This window comes from Sus scrofa, unplaced genomic scaffold, assembly GCF_000003025.6.
Source record: "Sus scrofa isolate TJ Tabasco breed Duroc unplaced genomic scaffold, Sscrofa11.1 Contig692, whole genome shotgun sequence".
Taxonomy (NCBI): domain Eukaryota; kingdom Metazoa; phylum Chordata; class Mammalia; order Artiodactyla; family Suidae; genus Sus; species Sus scrofa.
In genome coordinates, this window is record NW_018085288.1 from 60,937 (window position 1) to 79,917 (window position 18,981).

Below are 18,981 nucleotides of genomic sequence, written 5' to 3' on the forward strand. Positions count from 1 at the left end.
TTCCTATCTTTGTCTCCTCTCTGTGCCCTTGTGTTTCCAAAGATGGACCAGTGTTCACACCCTTAAGCTGTCCCCTCTCCTTGAATCTGGCGGACCCTATGACTTGCTTTAAAACCAGTAAAATGTGGAGGGAGTAATTGTTTTTTTGAGATGCTAAGCTCATAAATCCATTTTATGATTAAAAAAATGGCTGCTTTGGGATCCATAGTTTGGATGTGTCTTAAGTGTTTAACCATACATTTCTTGATCAACATTTGAGGAGGGGGGTTCAGATTTTTACTCTTTACAGGCAATGAAGTAATGAATATTTTACATATACAGTTTCATGCACCTATGCATGAATAGAGAACTACAAATAACCTTGCTGGGTAAAAGGCAAGCATATTTTTCATATCCACAGATACTTCCAAAGAGTCTTCCAAAAAGATTTTACCAAATTACACTTGTTACAAGAACATGGGACAGGGCCCATTTTCCTGCTTCCTCACCCAATTTGACTGGGCAAAAAATTGTATCTCTTTCTGGTGTTATGTTAATTTCTCTGATCCATCCATCTGGGCACTAGTCTTTACAGATACATGTTGGCCAACTGTCTTTCTTCCTCTGTGTATCTTCTGTTTGTATCCTTTGCCCATTTTGTCCATCAAGTTGATGGGTTTGCTTAATTTTTTTGTTTGTTTTGGATTTTTCTCAGTCTTTCTCTTGCCTTTTCATGTTGTTTATATCGGAACAAATGTCTTTTCTTACAAAAATGATTAATTTTCATGAGCTCACTTATAGCCGTTGAGTCTTAGGTCCTATGATAGAAATATAAGTTTCTATTTCTTATAACACTTCAATATTTCTATTTCTTAGCTTTAGCTCTTTAATCCTTCTGGGGTTAATTTTGTGCATGGGGTTAGATGGGCATTTGGGGGAGGGTATGCCTTTCGTATAGCACAGTGACACTGCACACACACTCTGCACCATACACAAGAGCTGTGGGCAGGCTGCTTTGATATACCCTTTTTCTAATGTACGGGTAATCACACACCCTCACATTTATTGACAGGCTTATCTTTCCTTCAGTGATGCCCACAGATTTGTGCACCCTTTTCTTCTGGGCCTCATTCTAGTCCCTTGCGTGATTTGTCTATTCCCATGTCAATATCACATAATTTTCACCACTTTCTTTTTTTGTGTGTGTTTGCTTAGTAAGTTTTTAATTTCCAGCTGGGCCAAGTTGTGGTACAGAGTCCAGGACAAGTTCTAAGCCCAAACACTACTTCCTTTCCATTTCTATCTTCTTTAGAAATTTCTTTTTGTTCTTGAGGATCCTCCTTTATGATATAAGTTTTGGAATTATTTTTTCAAGTTTTTTGGGAGAAATCCTATTGGGACTTTAATTGGCATCACAATAAAATTCTAGATAAATGTGGAGGAGAACTGGCATGGTTTTAGTATGAAATCATCCAGTCCAGAAATCATGATGTGTCTTTCCATATGAGCAGTTTTAAAAAAATTTATTCATCATTAAAGGTTTTCTTCAGTTGGTCTTGCACGTATCTTGTTAAGTTTGTTTCATGTTTCTTTTGCTTGTAAATGAGGTATTATTTCCTTGCTTCCTTTGGTTAGCATTTGCCTGATTTGAATCTGTTTTATCTTAGTATCTTCTTTATCACTTTATTTAACACTTTTTTTTTTTGCTATTTCTTGGGCCGCTCCCGCGGCATATGGAGGTTCCCAGGCTAGGGGTCCAATCGGAGCTGTAGCCACCGGCCTACGCCAGAGCCACAGCAACGCAGGATCCGAGCCGCGTCTGCAACCTACACCACAGCTCATGGCAACGCCGGATCGTTAACCCACTGAGCAAGGCCAGGGATCGAACCCGCAACCTCATGGTTCCTAGTCGGATTCGTTAACCACTGCGCCACGACGGGAACTCCTAACACATATATTTTAACAAATGTGAAAGTCTTTGACCTTTAATTAGTGGGTTTGATCTGTTCACGATTAGTGTGGTCACTGAAATGGTTGGGACTGTCGCGGATGTTTTCTGTTTTTTCTTTGCCTTTCATTTGTGCATTTTCTATTTTCCGCCTTCTCTTTGCTGGCAGACCTATTTAGTTTGGAAGTCGATAATTTTGTTATTATTTTCACAGTGGCTTACAATTTTTTTTACAATGTATGTAAACTTATTTTTCTACAGCTTCCTAGAATTAGTTTTGGACCTACCTCCATATAGTATAAGAGCGTTTAGCAAGCTTTCCTTATCCTCTTCTACTTCTCTTTTATATCTGTCCCTGACCAGCCATGTTGAGATCTTCTGAGATTTCAGCTCCCCATCATTGTAAGAAAGTATTTAGAGTTATGCATCAATAATTATTAAGGCCTAGGGCGTACCTGTCAATTTTGTTGATTCTTTTCTTATCATTGTTTCTCATAGGCCCACATCCTTGTCTTTTTTGTATTCTTGTTTTCCTGGAATATTTTTTCAGAGAGTGTCTGTGGGTGGTTAACTTTCTGAATCTTTGCTTTGCCTTCCCACTTGAATGCTAGTTTGGGTGGATATAAGATTCTTGGCTTAGTACTTCTCTTCAGTCTTTAGATGTTATTTGTCTTCACGTATTTGGTACTGAAAGAGAACTTTCTTTGTAAGTAACCTATTTTTTTTCCCCCTCATGGAATGCTTTCAGGATGTTTCTCTCTTGGTCCTTTTGTGCTGAAATTAACCTGCCATGTGTCCAAATGTGGATCTTTTTTCATATTTTTTTCTTGGAGCCTTGAAAATATAAACATTCCTGTCTCTGTAAAATATTACACATTTTATTCTCTTGCTCTTGAATATTTCTTTCCCTCTACTTATCTTTTCTTTTCCTGGAATTCCTGTGTGGCTGATGCATGAACTTCTACATCTAAACTCCACAACCTCTAGTTCCCACTGTGGTTCAGTGGGTTAAGGATCTGGCATGGTCACAGCTGTGGTGTAGGTCACAGCTGCAGCTGAGATTCAGTTCCTGGCCTAGGAACTTCCATATGCTGCAGGTGCATCCAAAACAAAAAACCAAAACCAAAACCAAAACCAAAACAAAAAAAATCACAACTTTACATTCTCTATTTCTTTTCCTTCCTTCCTCCCTCCCTTCCTTCCTTCCTTTTAACCATGCCCATGGTGTGCAGAATTTCCCAGACCAGGGATGGATCCCACACCACAGCAGTGACAATGCTGGATCCTTAACTTACTGGCTACCAGGAAACTCCTACACTCTCTTTTTTATTTCATTCTCTTTGGTGCTAGGAGGTTGTGTTCAGTTCTGAGAGGTTTTATGGGCTCCATTGTCCAGGGTTTCAAATTTTTCAGTTATGTACATTGCTGGAGTGCATTGATTGGGTTTTCTATGTAGTAAAACCCGGGTAGAAAGGGGATAGAAGAATCAAATTTCATTCTCTGTGGTTACCAAAACTTAAAACAAAGTGCCTTGGAATACACTGAAAAAGAAAAGTAGAGAGTAATCTAATGAAGACCATAAAGTTTTATTAAGGGTAATAAATAATATCTGAAATGGAGACAACTCATGTTTACAGATTAAAAAAACCCTGAAGTAAATGTAAATTTTTTCAAGGTAATACGTGAAATTTCAGTTGGAATCCAAATAGTTTTTGAGGAGCAGAAGAATGTCACAAGATGATTTTAAAGTTCTCAAGGAAAAATATGTACAAGAGGCATAAGAATTGACAAATGACATGTAATAGAGTTCAGGTAAAGGTCCATATACAGTAATAAGAATTTAATATACCACAAAGTTGGCATATTAACCTGGGAAGACATATGAATTAAATCATATAAATCAGTGGTATTGATATAAGTAGTAGTCCATTCGGAAGCTAGCATTATAACTCATTCTATAGCTTTATACAGACAAGTCAATTCTAAGTAGATTAAAAAGCTAAATGGAAAACATTCAATGAAACACTTAAATAAGTGAGTGCTTAGATAAACAAATAATAGCTGAATATTGTAAAAATCTAGGGACAGTAGACCTTCTCCGTTAAGACAGGGCACTTAAAACCATACAGAAATGATATACATGTGACCATAGTAATTATTATTCTATTACTGTAGTAACAATTGCTTTAGGTAACATGTAGAAATTGATCATCAAAAGAAAAATGATTGAATGGGAGATTAACATATAAAGAAAAAGAGGAATGTAATAGAACATTGGGCCAGAGATATGTATAGTCAGTTAACAGAAAAAGAAGTACAAATAGCCAATAACCAAGTAAGAAAACTACATCATCTTATTAGAGGTCAGGGAAATTCAAATTAAAACAAAAACAAAAAAGAAATACTTGGGCCCATGGTAGGAAAAGAGTCAAAAGACTGATGACATCCGGTGTTATGAAGGATAGAGAAATAAACTCGCTTAGACATTAGCGGTTAGAAGACAAATTGCTACAGACCCTTGGGAAGGTAATTGAACACTGGTGGTGGTCACATAGGATGGCACATGTGGCGGTGGAGATATCATATAATTCCCTCAGTCGCTCATGGTCTTCATATAACTCAGTGAACAGCAGTAGAGGTACTGACATACCTGTGTAGGCGGTGGTGGTACTCTCACAACTCTGAGAAGCTAGTCTCCATGTAGCAATGCCCTGTGGCTTTGCCTTAGTGTTGTTGGCGGTATTTCTGTCATTCTGTGATTTTGGCTGCATTGGTATTCACAGTCATCTCTGACATTGGTTTGGTCGTAGTCACGTCACTCTGCCAAGTTGGCTGGGTTACTCAAATACCTCTGCAAAGCTGTCGTGGGTATTCGCCTGACTCTCCAATGTTGGTCATGTTGTGCTGTGACGTGGGCACAGTTGGTACTCACATGACCCTGCAGTGTTGGTCCTGATGTTCACCTGCCTGCGATGGTGTGGCGGTGATGATGCTCAAATGACGCTGGATGTTGGTTATGATGTTAATGCAACTCGACTGTTGGTTGTGGTAGCCAGGTATCTCAGTGGTCGTGTTGGTGGTGGTACCCTCGTGACGTCCTTGTTGGCTGTTTATTCCCACAGCTCTGTGGTGTTGGTCATGGCATCCACAGAGCCCTGAAATGGTCGTGCTGTTGACAGACACGTAATCTGAAGCCGTGGTGGGTGCACGAGACTTTATGATGTTGTTGCTGATGTTATTTCCATGGCTCTGTGAGGGTGACCTAGTTTCACATATTTTATTTTATTTTATTTTATTTTTTGTCTTTTTAGGACAGGACCCACGGCATATGGAGGTTCCAGGCTAGGGTTGAATTGGAGCTATAGCTGCTGGCCTACACCACCGCCACAGCAATGCAGAAAGTGAGCTGCATCTGTGACCTACACGGCAGCTTATGGCAACGCCACACCCTTAGCCCACTGAGCAAAGCCATGGGTTGAACCCGAGTCCTCATGGATACTAGTCAGGTTTGATGACCACTGAGCCACGATGGGAACTCCTGGTGTTCACATTTCACATACCACTGTGGTCAGAGCAGAGGTGGTGTAAGGTTGGGCTACTCAAGCTGGCTCTTCTCTTACTGTTTGTATGTCTCCTGCTTGACCTGTCCCTGTTTCATCTAGACCCCACTCATATGACTGACCTTCCCATATCCTTGTCCCCAGCCCCAGCTAGTGTTTGTTCTAATCTTTAGATCAGAACCTCTCTACCACAACAGCTTATCAAAGGGGCCTCGAGGGACACACCCCTCTGCTGGTTTCCCTGGTAAATAATGAGCCAACATGTGTCAATTCCCCCATAACTGCTAACTTCCCCTTCCCCCCGGGAGTGAAGACTACTGCCATATCCCGTCCACTGTCTGCTGCAGTGGTGGGGTGTCACTCCAGGACCTTGCTTCAGACATGTAAGACCCCCTCTCCATTAAACGATTGATGTCTCTGAGCTTTTTCCTGGGTCTTGAGGCTGGGTAAGTATAGGAGCTGAAGGGTGCAGCCCAAGAGGTGGTATTCAAAGAACTCTATGACAGAGGTCCTGTATTCACATGGTCCTGCCACCTCGGTGTTGGTTGTGCTCACAGATGCTGTGACATTCATCCTGATAGCCCTGTAACCCTGCAACATTATTTTGTCAAAGTATTAGCATAGTTGTGTAACACTGGTGTCGCTGTTGACTTGTGATGGTGTAATTTGGATGACACTGTGACTTGGTCATGGAATTTACACGACTCGGTGGTGATGGTGGTGTTGGCATCGACACGTCACTTTGAGAGTGTTCACAGAATTCACATTATTCTGAGGTGGTGCTGGTGGTATTCCTATAACTGCAGCGTTGGCAGTGGTCTTCAATAGCTCTGTGATGGTGGGCAGAGGACTCAGATGATCTGCAGTGGCCACTGGTCACATTCGCACATCTGCAAGGTTGGTCCTGGGTTTTCCTTGAGTCTGTGACTCTGGATGTGAATTTTGCATCCCTCTGCCGAGGAGAGGGGTGAAGGTGGTCACATATCTTTGAGAGTTACTGACACAACTTTGCCCTGCGGTGGAAGTAGTTGCTTCATTTTGTAATGTTGCTGGTGGTGGTATTCACATAGCTCTGGAATGTTGTGCTAGTCACGTAACAGTGACCGTATTGGGTGTGGCAGTCCCTAACTTGGCAGAGTGGGTTATGGTCTTTCCCTAAGAGACAGTGGTATTCCTGCTGTGGTGGTGGTATGCACACAACCAGGCACAGCTGTTCATCGTTTCATGAGACTTGTGACAGCATTGCAGTATTTACATAACTCTGCAACGTTTGGTCTCAGTGTTCATGTCACTTTGCAGTGGTGGATTTGGTGTGTGCCTCAGTCTTCGACTTCGGTGGTGGCAGTAGTCACATGACCCTGTGATGCTGGTCCTGGTATTCACGTGATTCTGTGATGTCACCTGAATCACATGACTCTGCAACATTGGTGGTCGTCTAATTCATATGTTTCTGTGCTGTCGTTCATAACTGGTGGAGGTGGTGGTATTTAAATAACTCTGTGACTGTGCAGCAGTTGGAGTAATAGTCACATTTCAGAGAAGTTTACAGTTTTGCTTAAAGTTATGTAATAAGATATGACAGAGCCAAGCTCTAATTCAGACTTTTCTGAATAATTCAAAGGCAGTCTTTTCTGTACTACACCATGAGGTCTCTTCCTGCTAAGTCTAAATTTAAAGTCATTGGTATAAAACATCTGTACCTTCAAGCTCCCTGAGGGCTTTGGAACGCAAATATTCTCTCTCTTCCATGCTAGTTTTTTGCCTGTAGCTTTAGTTGGGCCATATATTCTCATACACACATATGTTTTCACGTGTGAACCGATAAAACATTTAGTTACCAATTTAGATGTATAAGTTGAAATTTTTAAAATATGTATGTATATATATTTTTCGTCTTTTTGTCCTTTTTTAGGGATGCACCCGCAGCATGTGGAGGTTCCCAGGCTGGAGATTGAATCGGAGCTGTAGCCACCGACCTACGTACGCCAGAGCCACAGCAATGCCAGATCCAAGCCTCGTCTGCGATCTACACCACAGTTCACGGCAAGGCTGGATCCTTAGCCCACTGAGCGAGGCCAGGGATCGAACCCGCAACCTCATGGTTCCTAGTCAGATTCATTTCCCCTGTGCCATGACGGGAACTCCTGAAATATATGTTAAATAATGCAGAAGAGTTCTTTCTGGTAAACCAAAATATAGCACCTTTGGGCATAATCTACAGTTTATTCATAGAACCCCAAAATGTATTATAAATAATGAAGTTGAATGTTGGCCAACATTGTTGGTATTATGGTGTTTTCATTCTTTCTTTAAAAATTACAACCTCTAGAAGATTTGTAAAGGACCAGAAATGTGATGTTGGAATATTGGGGTTTGGGTGCTGGTGACATGACAGGGCCACGTTTAAACAATCGTTGAATCATACGTTTAAGATGCCCACATTTTTATGGCGTGCAAGTTACACCTCACAAAAAGTTTTTGAAACTGTATTTCTAAACACAATGAAAATACTAATGGGATTCAGCAAAGCCACATGTAAGCACTCAGGATATTTCTGATGGGTGTGAGTTATTGCTTTTATAGAAACAGAACAAAGTGTCACAATGAATAAGAAGTCTAAATATGATTTCAGAAATGGAATGGCTCCAGAAATGGCTTTGTTGTAGTGAGGAATTCTCTCTTCATCTCAGTTCTCAGGGTTCATGATTTCTGTTTTCTCCCCTTGCAGTACTTGGGGTGCATTGAAGTTCTACGCTCCATGAGGTCACTTGACTTCAGTACAAGAACACAGATTACCAGGTAAGCCCTCTTCAGTGGACTCCTGTGATTTTGCTTTCAGAGGTGAACAGCTAGACATTTCCAGAGGGAAGATCTGCCCGTTTGAGAGCTGGTGAACAGTGACTGGAGGTTAGGGCCTCTCTCTCAAGTCTTCCAAGTGTTCATCCATGTTTGTGACATGTGCTGTTGACATCGGCCCCCTGAGGACTCTCCCATTTCTAAGTTCTTGATGTAATTAAGCTGCAGACAAATGGAGTGTTTGTTTCTTAAGTAAATGAAACTCTAATACCAGATTGATGTTTGCAAATCTACTGAACTGTGTTATTTCTTTTAAAAAGAAAACAAACATGTCAAGAGAGTATTTCCAACAGTATATACAGAGAATAAAATGCATAGAATTGAAAGGAGAACTCTTTTTTTTTTTTTTTGTCTTTTTGTATTTTCTAGGGCTGCACCCGCGGCCATACGGAGGTTCCAGGCTAGGGGTCCAATTGGAGCTGTAGCTGCTGGTGTACTCTAGAGCCACAGCAATGCAGGATCCAAGCCACGTCTATGACCTACACCACAGCTCACGGCAACGCCGGATCCTTAGCCCACTGAGCGAGGCCAGGGATCAAACCCGAAACCTCATGGTTCTAGTCGGATTCATTAACCACTGAGCCACGATGGGAACTCCGAAAGGAGAACTCTTAATGGGAGTAATAATTTAGAAGGCAGACCAGTTCTTCAGAGGCATCAGTGATGCTGAACAGGTTTATATATTCTCCACCATCAAACTAGATTCTAAACTTCTTGAGGGCCAGCTCTGTATTAAAGCATTGTTTCTATAAAATTCATGGCCTAATAGAGCTTATACCTTTAGAAAATACCAATTTCAAGTCATCATGAAGAAGAGAAGCAGAAAGCTAGGACTGGGTTTGTGAAATAGCTACATTTCCATGAGCAATGAACTTATGTTGCTTCTGCAGTGGTGGAATTGCTTAATCTAAACAGTGACCCCAGAAAATCCCTCATTTGAATTTCATTCATATATCTCTATTGTATACCTTTGGATTAGCAGGCCAAAGACTAAAGATTGAGCTTTAGAAAGTAATCATTTGTAGTAATTAATTGATAAATAGCGTACGTACCTTAATTCTATAATTTTAAGCACCACAATGATACTTCTTCTTCCCCATTGGAGAAATTCATGTTCAAAAAGCTGATGTTCACAGTTCATTCTTAGGCTTGAAAATGAAGTAGCTCATAAGTCTTAAAAAAGGAAAAAAAAAAAAAAGAGTCGATGTTCACAGTTTCTGCTGTGGCAGGTGGTCAAGAATCCGACTGCAACGAGTGGCTCAAATCGCTGAAGAGCTGCCAGTTTGATCCCCGGCGTGGTGCAGTGAGTTAAAGGATCTGGCTTTGCTGGAGCTGTGGCCTAAGTTGCAGCTGCGGCTTGGATTCACTCTCTGGCCTGGGAACTTCCATATGCTGCTGGCGCGGCCATAAAAAAATAAAAAAATGGAAAAGAGTTGATATTCTTCTTCTCTCTAAAGCAGCTCAAGACACACATAGCAGGAACATGCCAACAGCAGTAATCTACACCAAGGGAAGCATCCATCTCCATGTATTTGTAGGAAGTGATTTATGGAAATTGCCAAGGCAAAAGAATGCTGTCTTGATGTGCACTTGAAGGAAAAGTTTAAATGTTTACTTGATCGTTCATTCATCCCAGGCGTGTGGGCAGGTGCCACGGGCCTAGGAGTACGGGGACCTGTGACACACTGGTCACCTTATGGGTGGTGGTGGTGGGTATTTTTTTAACTTTTTTTTTCTTCTTTTACAGCCACACCTGTGGCATATGGAAGTTCCTGGGTTAGGGGTTAAATTGGAGCTGCAGCTGCTGGCCTATGGGCACAGCCACAGCAATGCGGGATCTGAGCCGTGGCTACGACCTACACCACAGCTCACAGCAATGCCAGATCCTTAACCCACTGAGCAAGACCAGGGATCAAACCTGCATCCTCATGGAGACTAAGTTGGGTTCTTAACCCACTGAGCCACGATGGGAACTCCTAACTTCTTTTTAAAAATTGGAGTATAGTTGATTTACAATACTTGTGTATGGTGATGGTTTTTTTCTTCTTTTTTTCTTTTTAGGGCGACACACGTGGCATATGGAGGTTCCTAGACTAGGGGTCCAACTGGAGCTGTAGCCGCTGGCCTACACCAGAGCCACAGCAACGAGGGATCCGAGCTGTGTCTGTGACATACACCACAGCTCACGGCCACACTGGATCCTTAACCCACTGAGCGAGGCCAGGGATCGAACCTGTGTCCTCTTGGATGCTAGTCAGATTTGTTTCCTCTGAGCCATGACGGGAACTCCCAGATTCGTTTTGATGAGCTACAACGGGAACTCCATGGTGATGGTTGTTTTTAAAGAGATTTGTCAACCGTTTCTACTGAATTCCTTTTATAGATACTGGAACTTATAAGATGATTTTATGTCATTTTAATTCTGCTGGTGTATTTACTGAGTCTTTAATGTTGACTCTGCACATGTGGCATGATGGCCCATGTGAACTGTCCTGCTTTGCTAGGCTCCTGGTTTGGGGAGAAAGATGCAAATGACTGAGAGGCCTTCTGGGGGCACAGATCAAGCCTTGTTCCAAGGGAGGGGAGGTGGGCTGGGGGCAGGTGAGTAATTCCCATGCTCCCTTGAATGAAGGTTGGGCACTCTTTGGGGTAGAAACCCAAGGGCAGATGTGATAATAGTAGTAGTAGAAGAAAGCTGTGAAGAAAGAAAGAAGAAGAATGCAAAATATCTTCTTAATAATTTTTATTTTTGGTGTGCATTGAAGTGACGATATCTTAGATGTACTAGATTAAATAAAATATTAGTACAAAAAAAAAAAGAAGAAGAAAGCTGTGGATCAGACATCCAATCTCATTTAGATTTTCGAAAAGGCGCAGTAGTGTAATGGGCCTAGTGGAGGACCATTCTTTGTGTTAGGAAAATGGGTGTTGTATTTCGGTTATACCAGCCTGGCCTTGGGTTTATCACACTTGTTGAAAGTGATGTTTGCTTTTCTCTAGGATGCTTTCTGTCTCTTGGGTCATTTTTTATCTTGTGACGTGTTTCTCATTTTAGTTAATATCTGGAGACCACTTGCAGGAAACAATTTGATAAACCGGTACCAGAAAGAAACCTTTGCACCCAGGACAAGAGTGCCAGCGGGTGTCCAATAGATGTGGCACATTTCAAGGCCTACGTGGTGGCTGAGTGTTCAATAGGATGTGATTAAACTCTATCACCGTGGTTTACTTTATATACGAAAGGTATTCTTGAAAAGTTGTACAGAAATCTAATGTTGGGTTTAAGTGCCATTAGGCCCTAGAAAACTTGTTTTAAAAACGTCTTAGCCATGGCTTTTGTATATATATGTATTTGTAAGCAAATAACCAGTCCTACTCACCTGTTCCACTATTTTAAGTTTTGGATGGAAGTGTCGTTTAGAGGCTCTGACAGCCAAATCAGGTGTCCTTTTGTTGGGCTCAGTTTAGTTTTATGTTGTTCCTATGTCTGGGTTCAGATGGATTGTGGTGCTTGCAACAGCATCACTGGTGAATTACTGACCTCTTACTAATAGGTAGCTTTAAAAACCACCTGGGAGCAGGAGCTGCCATTGATGGTACGCATAGGTTTGTCGGTGACTGTGAAAGGCCTTGCACTTTTAACACTCTGGGCAGAGGAGCTTGTGACTCAGCCACACTAATCGGCAGCCGCCGCGTGGGACAGATGGCCTGTATGTGGAGCCCAGCTCTGCCAGTTCCCACCTCAGCGATTATGGTAGGAAGTAGAACAGCTTCTACATCTGATGCCCACAGGATAGGGCATGGCTAAGAGGCAGCTCTGTTTAAGCGTTTGTTGTTCCAGCTCAACTTCCACGCAGCGGGCGCCAAGACCTAGTGTGCAAAGAAGTGGTGAGTGTTTGCAAGCATGAGGGCCGTTGAGGGCGAGTGGATCGTGGCCTTGGCAGCAGCTACTTCCCTGGGTCAGCCTGCTGGTGGAGTTCATAGAGAAGCCGAGAGACTCAGTATTTGTGAAAGTCTGCCCAGGGGCCGGGGATGCACGCCGGAAGAAAAAGCTTCTGCAGAAGAACTAGTCTCCCACTGTGCGCCTGGTCGCTATACCTGCACGGCCTTATAGAGGCCGAATCCTTGAGCTCCTACCCTCCAGCTCCTTGACCATGCGGCACTACTAAGGGCCAGGCAGGAATCCCACCACCGAAGCTCAGAGCTTGTGGGACTGCCCTCTGCTCCCTCTCTGATCACCAGTGCCCACTCACAGTCCCGGAAACTCCATGGGGACCCATTCTTCCCACAGGGATTCCACATCAGGCTGATCAGTCCCCGAGGACCGTGAGGGAGGGTCTCCGCTTGGTGTCCCCCTGAGGAACATGGGTCCCCAAGCAGGGAGGAGACCCTTCCTTGCAGCTGAGTTAGACCACTGGGGCTCCACACAAAGTTACTGTGGCACAGCACGGATGGCCACTGCTCCACTGACTGACCTCTCTTCCTGTGGGGACCATGCCCCAAGGCTCCCTGAGACATCCTTTCCTGTGACTTCTCTCACCTCGTCTTGGGGGATGGGATGAACTAAGTTGCTGTACTTCCCATCAGAGAGGGACGTCCCTCATCATGTGGGATGGCCCTGGGGAGAGCCTGCTCTCCACCTGATGATGCTTGGAGAGCGGCCCGTCCAGCTGCCCTGCCGTGACAGGAAGCTCCCATGTGCCCGTGGCCACAGGACTAGCATGGCCTTCCTTTTTTTGATTTCCTCATCTGCTGATTATTTTTTTTTTTTTGTCTTTTTTTAGGGCTGCAGCCATGGCATATGGAGGTTCTCAGGCTAGGGGTCTAATTGGAGCTGTAGCCACCGGCCTATGCCAGATCACAGCAACGTGGGACCGAGCCGTGTTTTCCACCTACACCACAGCTCACGGCAATGCCAGATCCTTAACCCACTGAGCAAGGCCAGGGATCAAACCCGCGTCCTCATGGATGCTAGCTGAGTTCGCTAACCCTGAGCCACGGCAAGTACTCCCCCCGTCTGCTAATTTTTATTTGATTTATCGCGTTAAGTTTTACCTGTTATTGGAAATTGCCTTAAGCCATTATTAGGGCATGGAAGTCTATAAAAATATACACAGTAAAACCCAGAGCACTCATCAAGATGGTCCTTCTCCCACAGTAAGTGCAAACATCTGATGTGTTATTTTTGGTTCTAATGACCCCAACCGATCTCCTGCCCTGCCTGGATTCATCTGATAATCACTGCGTTTGCTTTCCACTCAGGCTCGCATAGACATGTGAACTCAGTGTCCAGGCTTTGCTGCACTTCCTGGATGAGCTTCTGCAAATGTAGAAAAAGTTGCCCAGGCCTATCACAACATGCTTTTTCCAAACTGTAGATAGCAAACAGTTGAATCTAGTTTAGGTTTGTCATTGCCCTTATTTTAAAGTTGTCCTGGTTTCACTGGGCCCTGAAGATGCTGGTTTGGCCCAGACCTGGTGACTACTCCTCAACGTTCCATTTTGTACCTGCATGATAGAGGGGTCTACTCAGAATTGGGATTTTGAAAATTCCTTGGGAATAGGTATAAAATCCCTTTGGTTTAAAAGCAACTCAAAATTTGTGAAAGGAGACCATCCTTCCTTGGGGAATTATTCCTTTTGTTCTTTTATTTACTTATTTTTTTTTTTTTTTGTATTTTTAGAGCTGCACCTGCAGCATATGGAAGTTCCCAGGTTAGGGTTTGAATTAGCTACCCCACAGCCACAGCAACACGGGATCTGAGCCACATCTGCAACCGATACCATAGCTCATGGCAATGCTGGATCCTTTAAACCACTGACAAGGCCAGGGATGGAACCCACATCCTCAGGATACAAGTCAGGTTCGAAAACCACTGAGCCACAACGGGAACTCCTCCCTTTGGTCTTATTCAACCTATGATGGAGTCTCTGGAGACTTATCGCTGATGCCAGTGCTTGTTTGAAGTTCAGGGCCCCTGGCCACTACCTTCTCATGTTACCATGGGCCCAAGAGGCCAAGAATGTAAATGTGTAAATGGCTACAGAATCAGCTGTCAGTGGTGGGTGAGACTGAACACGGTGATTCTGGGGTCTTTGCTGTCCAATGTTTTATGTGGGGACTTTGGCTAGAAGGTGGGCGTGGCCACATGGAATTGGTCCGACAGTGCTGGGCACTGTGAGAGCTATGGGGCTGTGAGTTTGAACAAAATAGGCAGCATGCTTGGGTGGCCTGAGGGAGACAGGAGCCAGGGACGAGTCATTCTGAGTCACGGATGCTCCTGAGCAGTGAGAAGGGGGCTCGGCTTGCCCATCTGCTGCATGGAGGGATCCACCTTCAGCCTGGAGGAGGGCAAGCCAGATGGGCTTAGGGCATCTTCTGCACCCCAGCCACCCTCCTTTTTCCAAGCTGACCTGGAAGGCTCGCTTCTCCAGTTACCTCTGGCTTCCAACACTCTCTAAATGTTCTCCAAAAAAAAAAAAGAAGGAAATAAAGAAAGAGGAAAGGAAGAACGGAAGAGTGGAAGAAAGGAAGCGAGGAAAAGCCAAGGTAAAACATTGCCCACGCAATCCTGAGCTTCACCAGTCTCTGACCTCTTCATCCTTGGGCTTCCATCCTGGTACGGCCATTTCCTCTCCCGGCACCGTGGGCCTCGTTGGACTTCCTGCAAGAGAAGGGCTGACCAGGCTGCGGCCGGCGTCCTGACTCCTCCCTCACACAAGTCCACTGCAACCCTTCACCACCTTGCTTCAAACATCGGTGTCACGTGACTGTTTCATCACCATGTTCATGGGAATTGGAACAGCGCAGAGGATGTGCGCTGGGGAAAGGCCACGTTTACTAACAAGGTATTTGTGTCGTTTGCAGAGGCTTTCCCATCTCAGGGCGGCGTTCAGGCCGTGAGGGCTGCGGCGGAGATGGACGCAGAGGAAGAAGGGCAGGTAAGACACTCTGCTTCTGGGATAACTGCGCAGGGTCCAGGGAAAGGGGTGTGGCCTGGTGGCATTCCCCCGGCTGGCACAGAGATGCAAACTGTGGGGGAGGGGGGTCCGGAACATCTTCTGTTCAGCTTTGGGGTTAGTGTTTCCTCTTGGACGATGGCACACGACTCCATACACTGCACCCAAAGGGCAGGACTTTGGTTCTGCGGCTTTCTCAGTTGGCAAGCCCAGAGGAAGAAGTTGGAAGGGCCCTTTGCACATCCATTGTATTGGCCGTGTTACTCTGCAAACTTGACACCTGGCAGGTGACACTTGACACCTGGCAGGTGACGGTGACATGGTACATGAGGCTGACTTTTGCTCAGGTGCCTTCGTGTTGCAACGGATGTGATCTCTTTCATTAGACTCCTCGGTTAGGATATTCCAGAATTCCTTTCCACTACAAAATAAACCTCTAATGTCGATTTAGTTCAACATGCCAGGAAAAGGAGCAAATTGTAAAATCTTCCCCGAGGCTGGTTGCGTCAGAATTAGAAGGAGAGCGGGTTGACAGCCTCCTGCCCATCTTGCGACTGGTAGCGCGGATGTACTGCGATTCCATGGCTCATTCAAATTACTTGCACGTTTCGAGGCTGAGCCTCTCCAAAGTAGCTCCCCAGGGTGCAAACGATCCGGGCTTTGGATGAAGCAGGCTGAGTCTTCCGCTTCACTTCTACATCGTTACTCGGGGTTTAACACAACAGAATAATTTTGTGCCCCTGCGCCTCCTTCTCTCATTTGCGTGTGAGAATGTGCCAGCGGGGGTGTGTGGATCATAGCTACCCAGAAACCTCGAATAGAGAGAGAGACCCTAAATCAGGAGGCAGGGGGACAGGTGTCAGCAAGCATGTGAAATGTACCACAGCAATGGGGCAGAAGGTTCCCCAGGGCCTGGGTGAGTCTGGGAGGACTTCCTGGGGGAGGGAGCCTTTAACCCCAGGGTGCATTTCTCCCCCACCACATGGTAGACCCGGATGAAGCATAAAACTGAGGCAATTGCTCCCCCTTGGGCCCCACGAGGGACTCAGTCTCAGCTGCCCCTGAGCAGAAATTCTAATGCCCACCAAAGGGTGGAGGCTGAGTCAGGATGCAGTGAAGGAACTAGGACCCATCTGAGGTTGGCCTGAGCCAGCTGCCTTTAGGATCCCATGAGGGCCCTGGGGGCAAGGGACATGGGTGTCTGCTTTTCAATAGGCCTTGATTTCTCTGTCCATAGCTGCAGGCCAGTTCACAACTGATAATTTACCTTTGTGAGGATTAATTGACATTAATTCTGGAAAATCTGGCACAGGCTGTGTACGGAAAGGTGCTCAAGGCCATTGCCTGACCAGACCTGCTTGTCCATGTCCTTAATCTGTCCCCTGAGGCAGACCCTAGACTTAGTGTGAGAAGCCCGCTGGGGAGGGTGTTGCAGGGAGCAGAGGGCGGGAGGGGGCTGAGGGTGCTGGCAAAGCCTCAGAGCAGCAGAGGCCACACTTGGCCCTGGAGGCAGTGGGGCAAGGTTTTTTTTTGTTTTTTTTGGTTTTTTTTTTTCTTTTTAGGACCACACCTGCGGCAATGGAAGTTCCCAGGCTAGGGTTGAATCAGAGTTACAGCTGTTGGCCTACACCAACAGCTCACGGCAATGCTGGATTTGCTAACCTACACCACAGCTCACGGCAATGCTGGATCCTAACCCCAGTGAGCGAGGCCAGGATCAAACCCCCCTCCTCAAAAAAAAAAAAAGGATACTAGGTATATGGGTCTGGTAACCTGGCATATGAAAGTTCCCAGGGGCCAGGAGTTGAACTGGAGCTGCAGCTGCTGGCCTACACCATAGCCATAGCAATGCCAGATCCAAGCTACTTCTGTGACCCACACCACAGCTTGTGGCAGTGCTGGATTCTTAACCCACTGAGAAAGGCCAGGGATCAAACCTGCATCCTCACAGACACTATGTCAGGTTCTTAACTTGCTCAGCCACAGTGGAAACTCCATATTTTTCCATTTTTAAATTTTTAATCTGTTTGCAACTTTGAATCAAAACTATCTCTTTTAGACGTTGTTGGATCATTAAAAAAAAATCTCATCTGCCAATAACTGCTTTTTGATTGAAATGTTTAGTCCATTTATATTTAATATAATTACTGGTAAAGTAGGATTTATGCCTATCGTTTGTTATTTATTTTCTATATATCTTTATTTATTTATTAATTATTATTATTATTTTTAACAGCCACACCTGCAGCATATGGAAGTTCCCAGGCTAGGGGTCAAATTGGAGGTACAGCTGAGGCCTACACCATAGCCACAGTAACACAGGATCTGAGTCACATCTGTAACCTATTCTGCAGCTTGTGGCAATGTTGAATCCTTAACCCACTGAGCCAGGCCAGGGGTGAAACCCACATCTTCGCAGAGACTGTTTAGTTCTTACCCCACTGATCCACAACAGGAACTCCATATTATCTGTATATCTTACATAGTTTTTGTTCCTGTATTTACTCATTGCCTTCTTTTGTGTTAAATATATTCTGACATGCCACTTAAGTTCTCTTGCTGTTGTTTCTTTTACTATGTTTTACAAATTATTTTCTTAGAAATTGCCCTGAGGATTTCAATTACTATCCTAACATAAAACATCTAATTTTGATTAATAACCAATTTACTTTTAATAGGATATAAGACTCTGCTGATGGACTGTATTCAATGTAATGTTATTTTCAAAAAGATGAGTTGTTAAATATGATTTTCTTTTTATATCCTTTTAAGACTTCTTATTAATGCAGTGTCAGGTTGTGTTTGTTGCTTCAAAGAACTTTTAATTTAGTTGAAGAAAAAACACAGATACATGTGAAAAGTCAAATGACAGTGAAATCTTTAGATACTTACTCAAAGCAGTAACCGACATGAGTAATGTCCAGTTTGCTGGCATACAGCTGTACATCAGTACATGTCTAAGTAGGGAATGTATAGTGGCTTAATAGCAGAGCATTTCAGAAAAATCAGAATTGATGGGAGCCTCTTGGCCCAAGTTGATCAAAGAAAGATTCAGATTTGGACTTTGATCTAGTATATGTGGGGGTATACAAACTTATTGAGATAAAGGAGAATGAGTGGAAACTTCCTAAATTGGCTCATGTCTTTTCAAAGAAACAGGCTGAAGCCATCTGTTTACTGTTACATCTGCAGCACCTAGAACATTGCCTGACACACTAAAGATGCTCAGTAAATATTTACCAGATGATTAAATGAATGAGTTTGGTTGAACACATCATAGGGGTTTAATTGCAACCTTGGAAGAGAGAGTCCAAGACATCAGCTTTGGACCACTTACTAGGTCATCAATAAGGGGGAAATCACCATTAAGCTGAGTAACAGATGTGTAAGAGGAATTCAATTGCTGGCAGCCTTAGAGCACTGCCATCATGCCTACTAGTTTTCAAGAACCAGGGACACTGCAATATTTCCACTTTTACTTCAAAAATCTGTATATCTATATTCTTTTCTGGGAGTTCAGAGAAATTGGAGGTAGACACTATATGTGTTTGTATATTTGATGGAAGAATGGGGTGGCGAAGATTCTGCAAGTATTGAGAGGAGCGATAGTAGGAATGAAACATCTGAATTGGTTCTATTATTATTTTCCTTTCTTAAATTTCCTTTCCAGTCCTTGAT

The 18,981-nt window shown here is 44.0% G+C and overlaps 1 protein-coding gene across 3 annotated transcripts in view; it reads left to right on the forward strand.

Moving 5' to 3' along the window:
* LOC102165831 (SHC-transforming protein 3) overlaps positions 1-14,861 on the forward strand; it is a 43,177-nt gene extending 28,316 nt beyond the window's left edge. For 2 of the 3 annotated variants that reach the window (XM_005670393.3, XM_021082338.1), the window contains exons 3-4: positions 8,216-8,286; positions 9,573-10,052. In XM_005670393.3, the coding sequence (XP_005670450.1) occupies positions 8,216-8,286; positions 9,573-9,630 (129 nt within the window). In that variant the 3' untranslated portion in view covers positions 9,631-10,052. Of the gene's footprint in view, positions 1-8,215; positions 8,287-9,572; positions 10,053-14,752 lie in introns of those variants that run through there. The other variant, XM_021082340.1, reaches the window with a different exon arrangement.
* Positions 14,862-18,981: the final 4,120 nt, after the last annotated feature.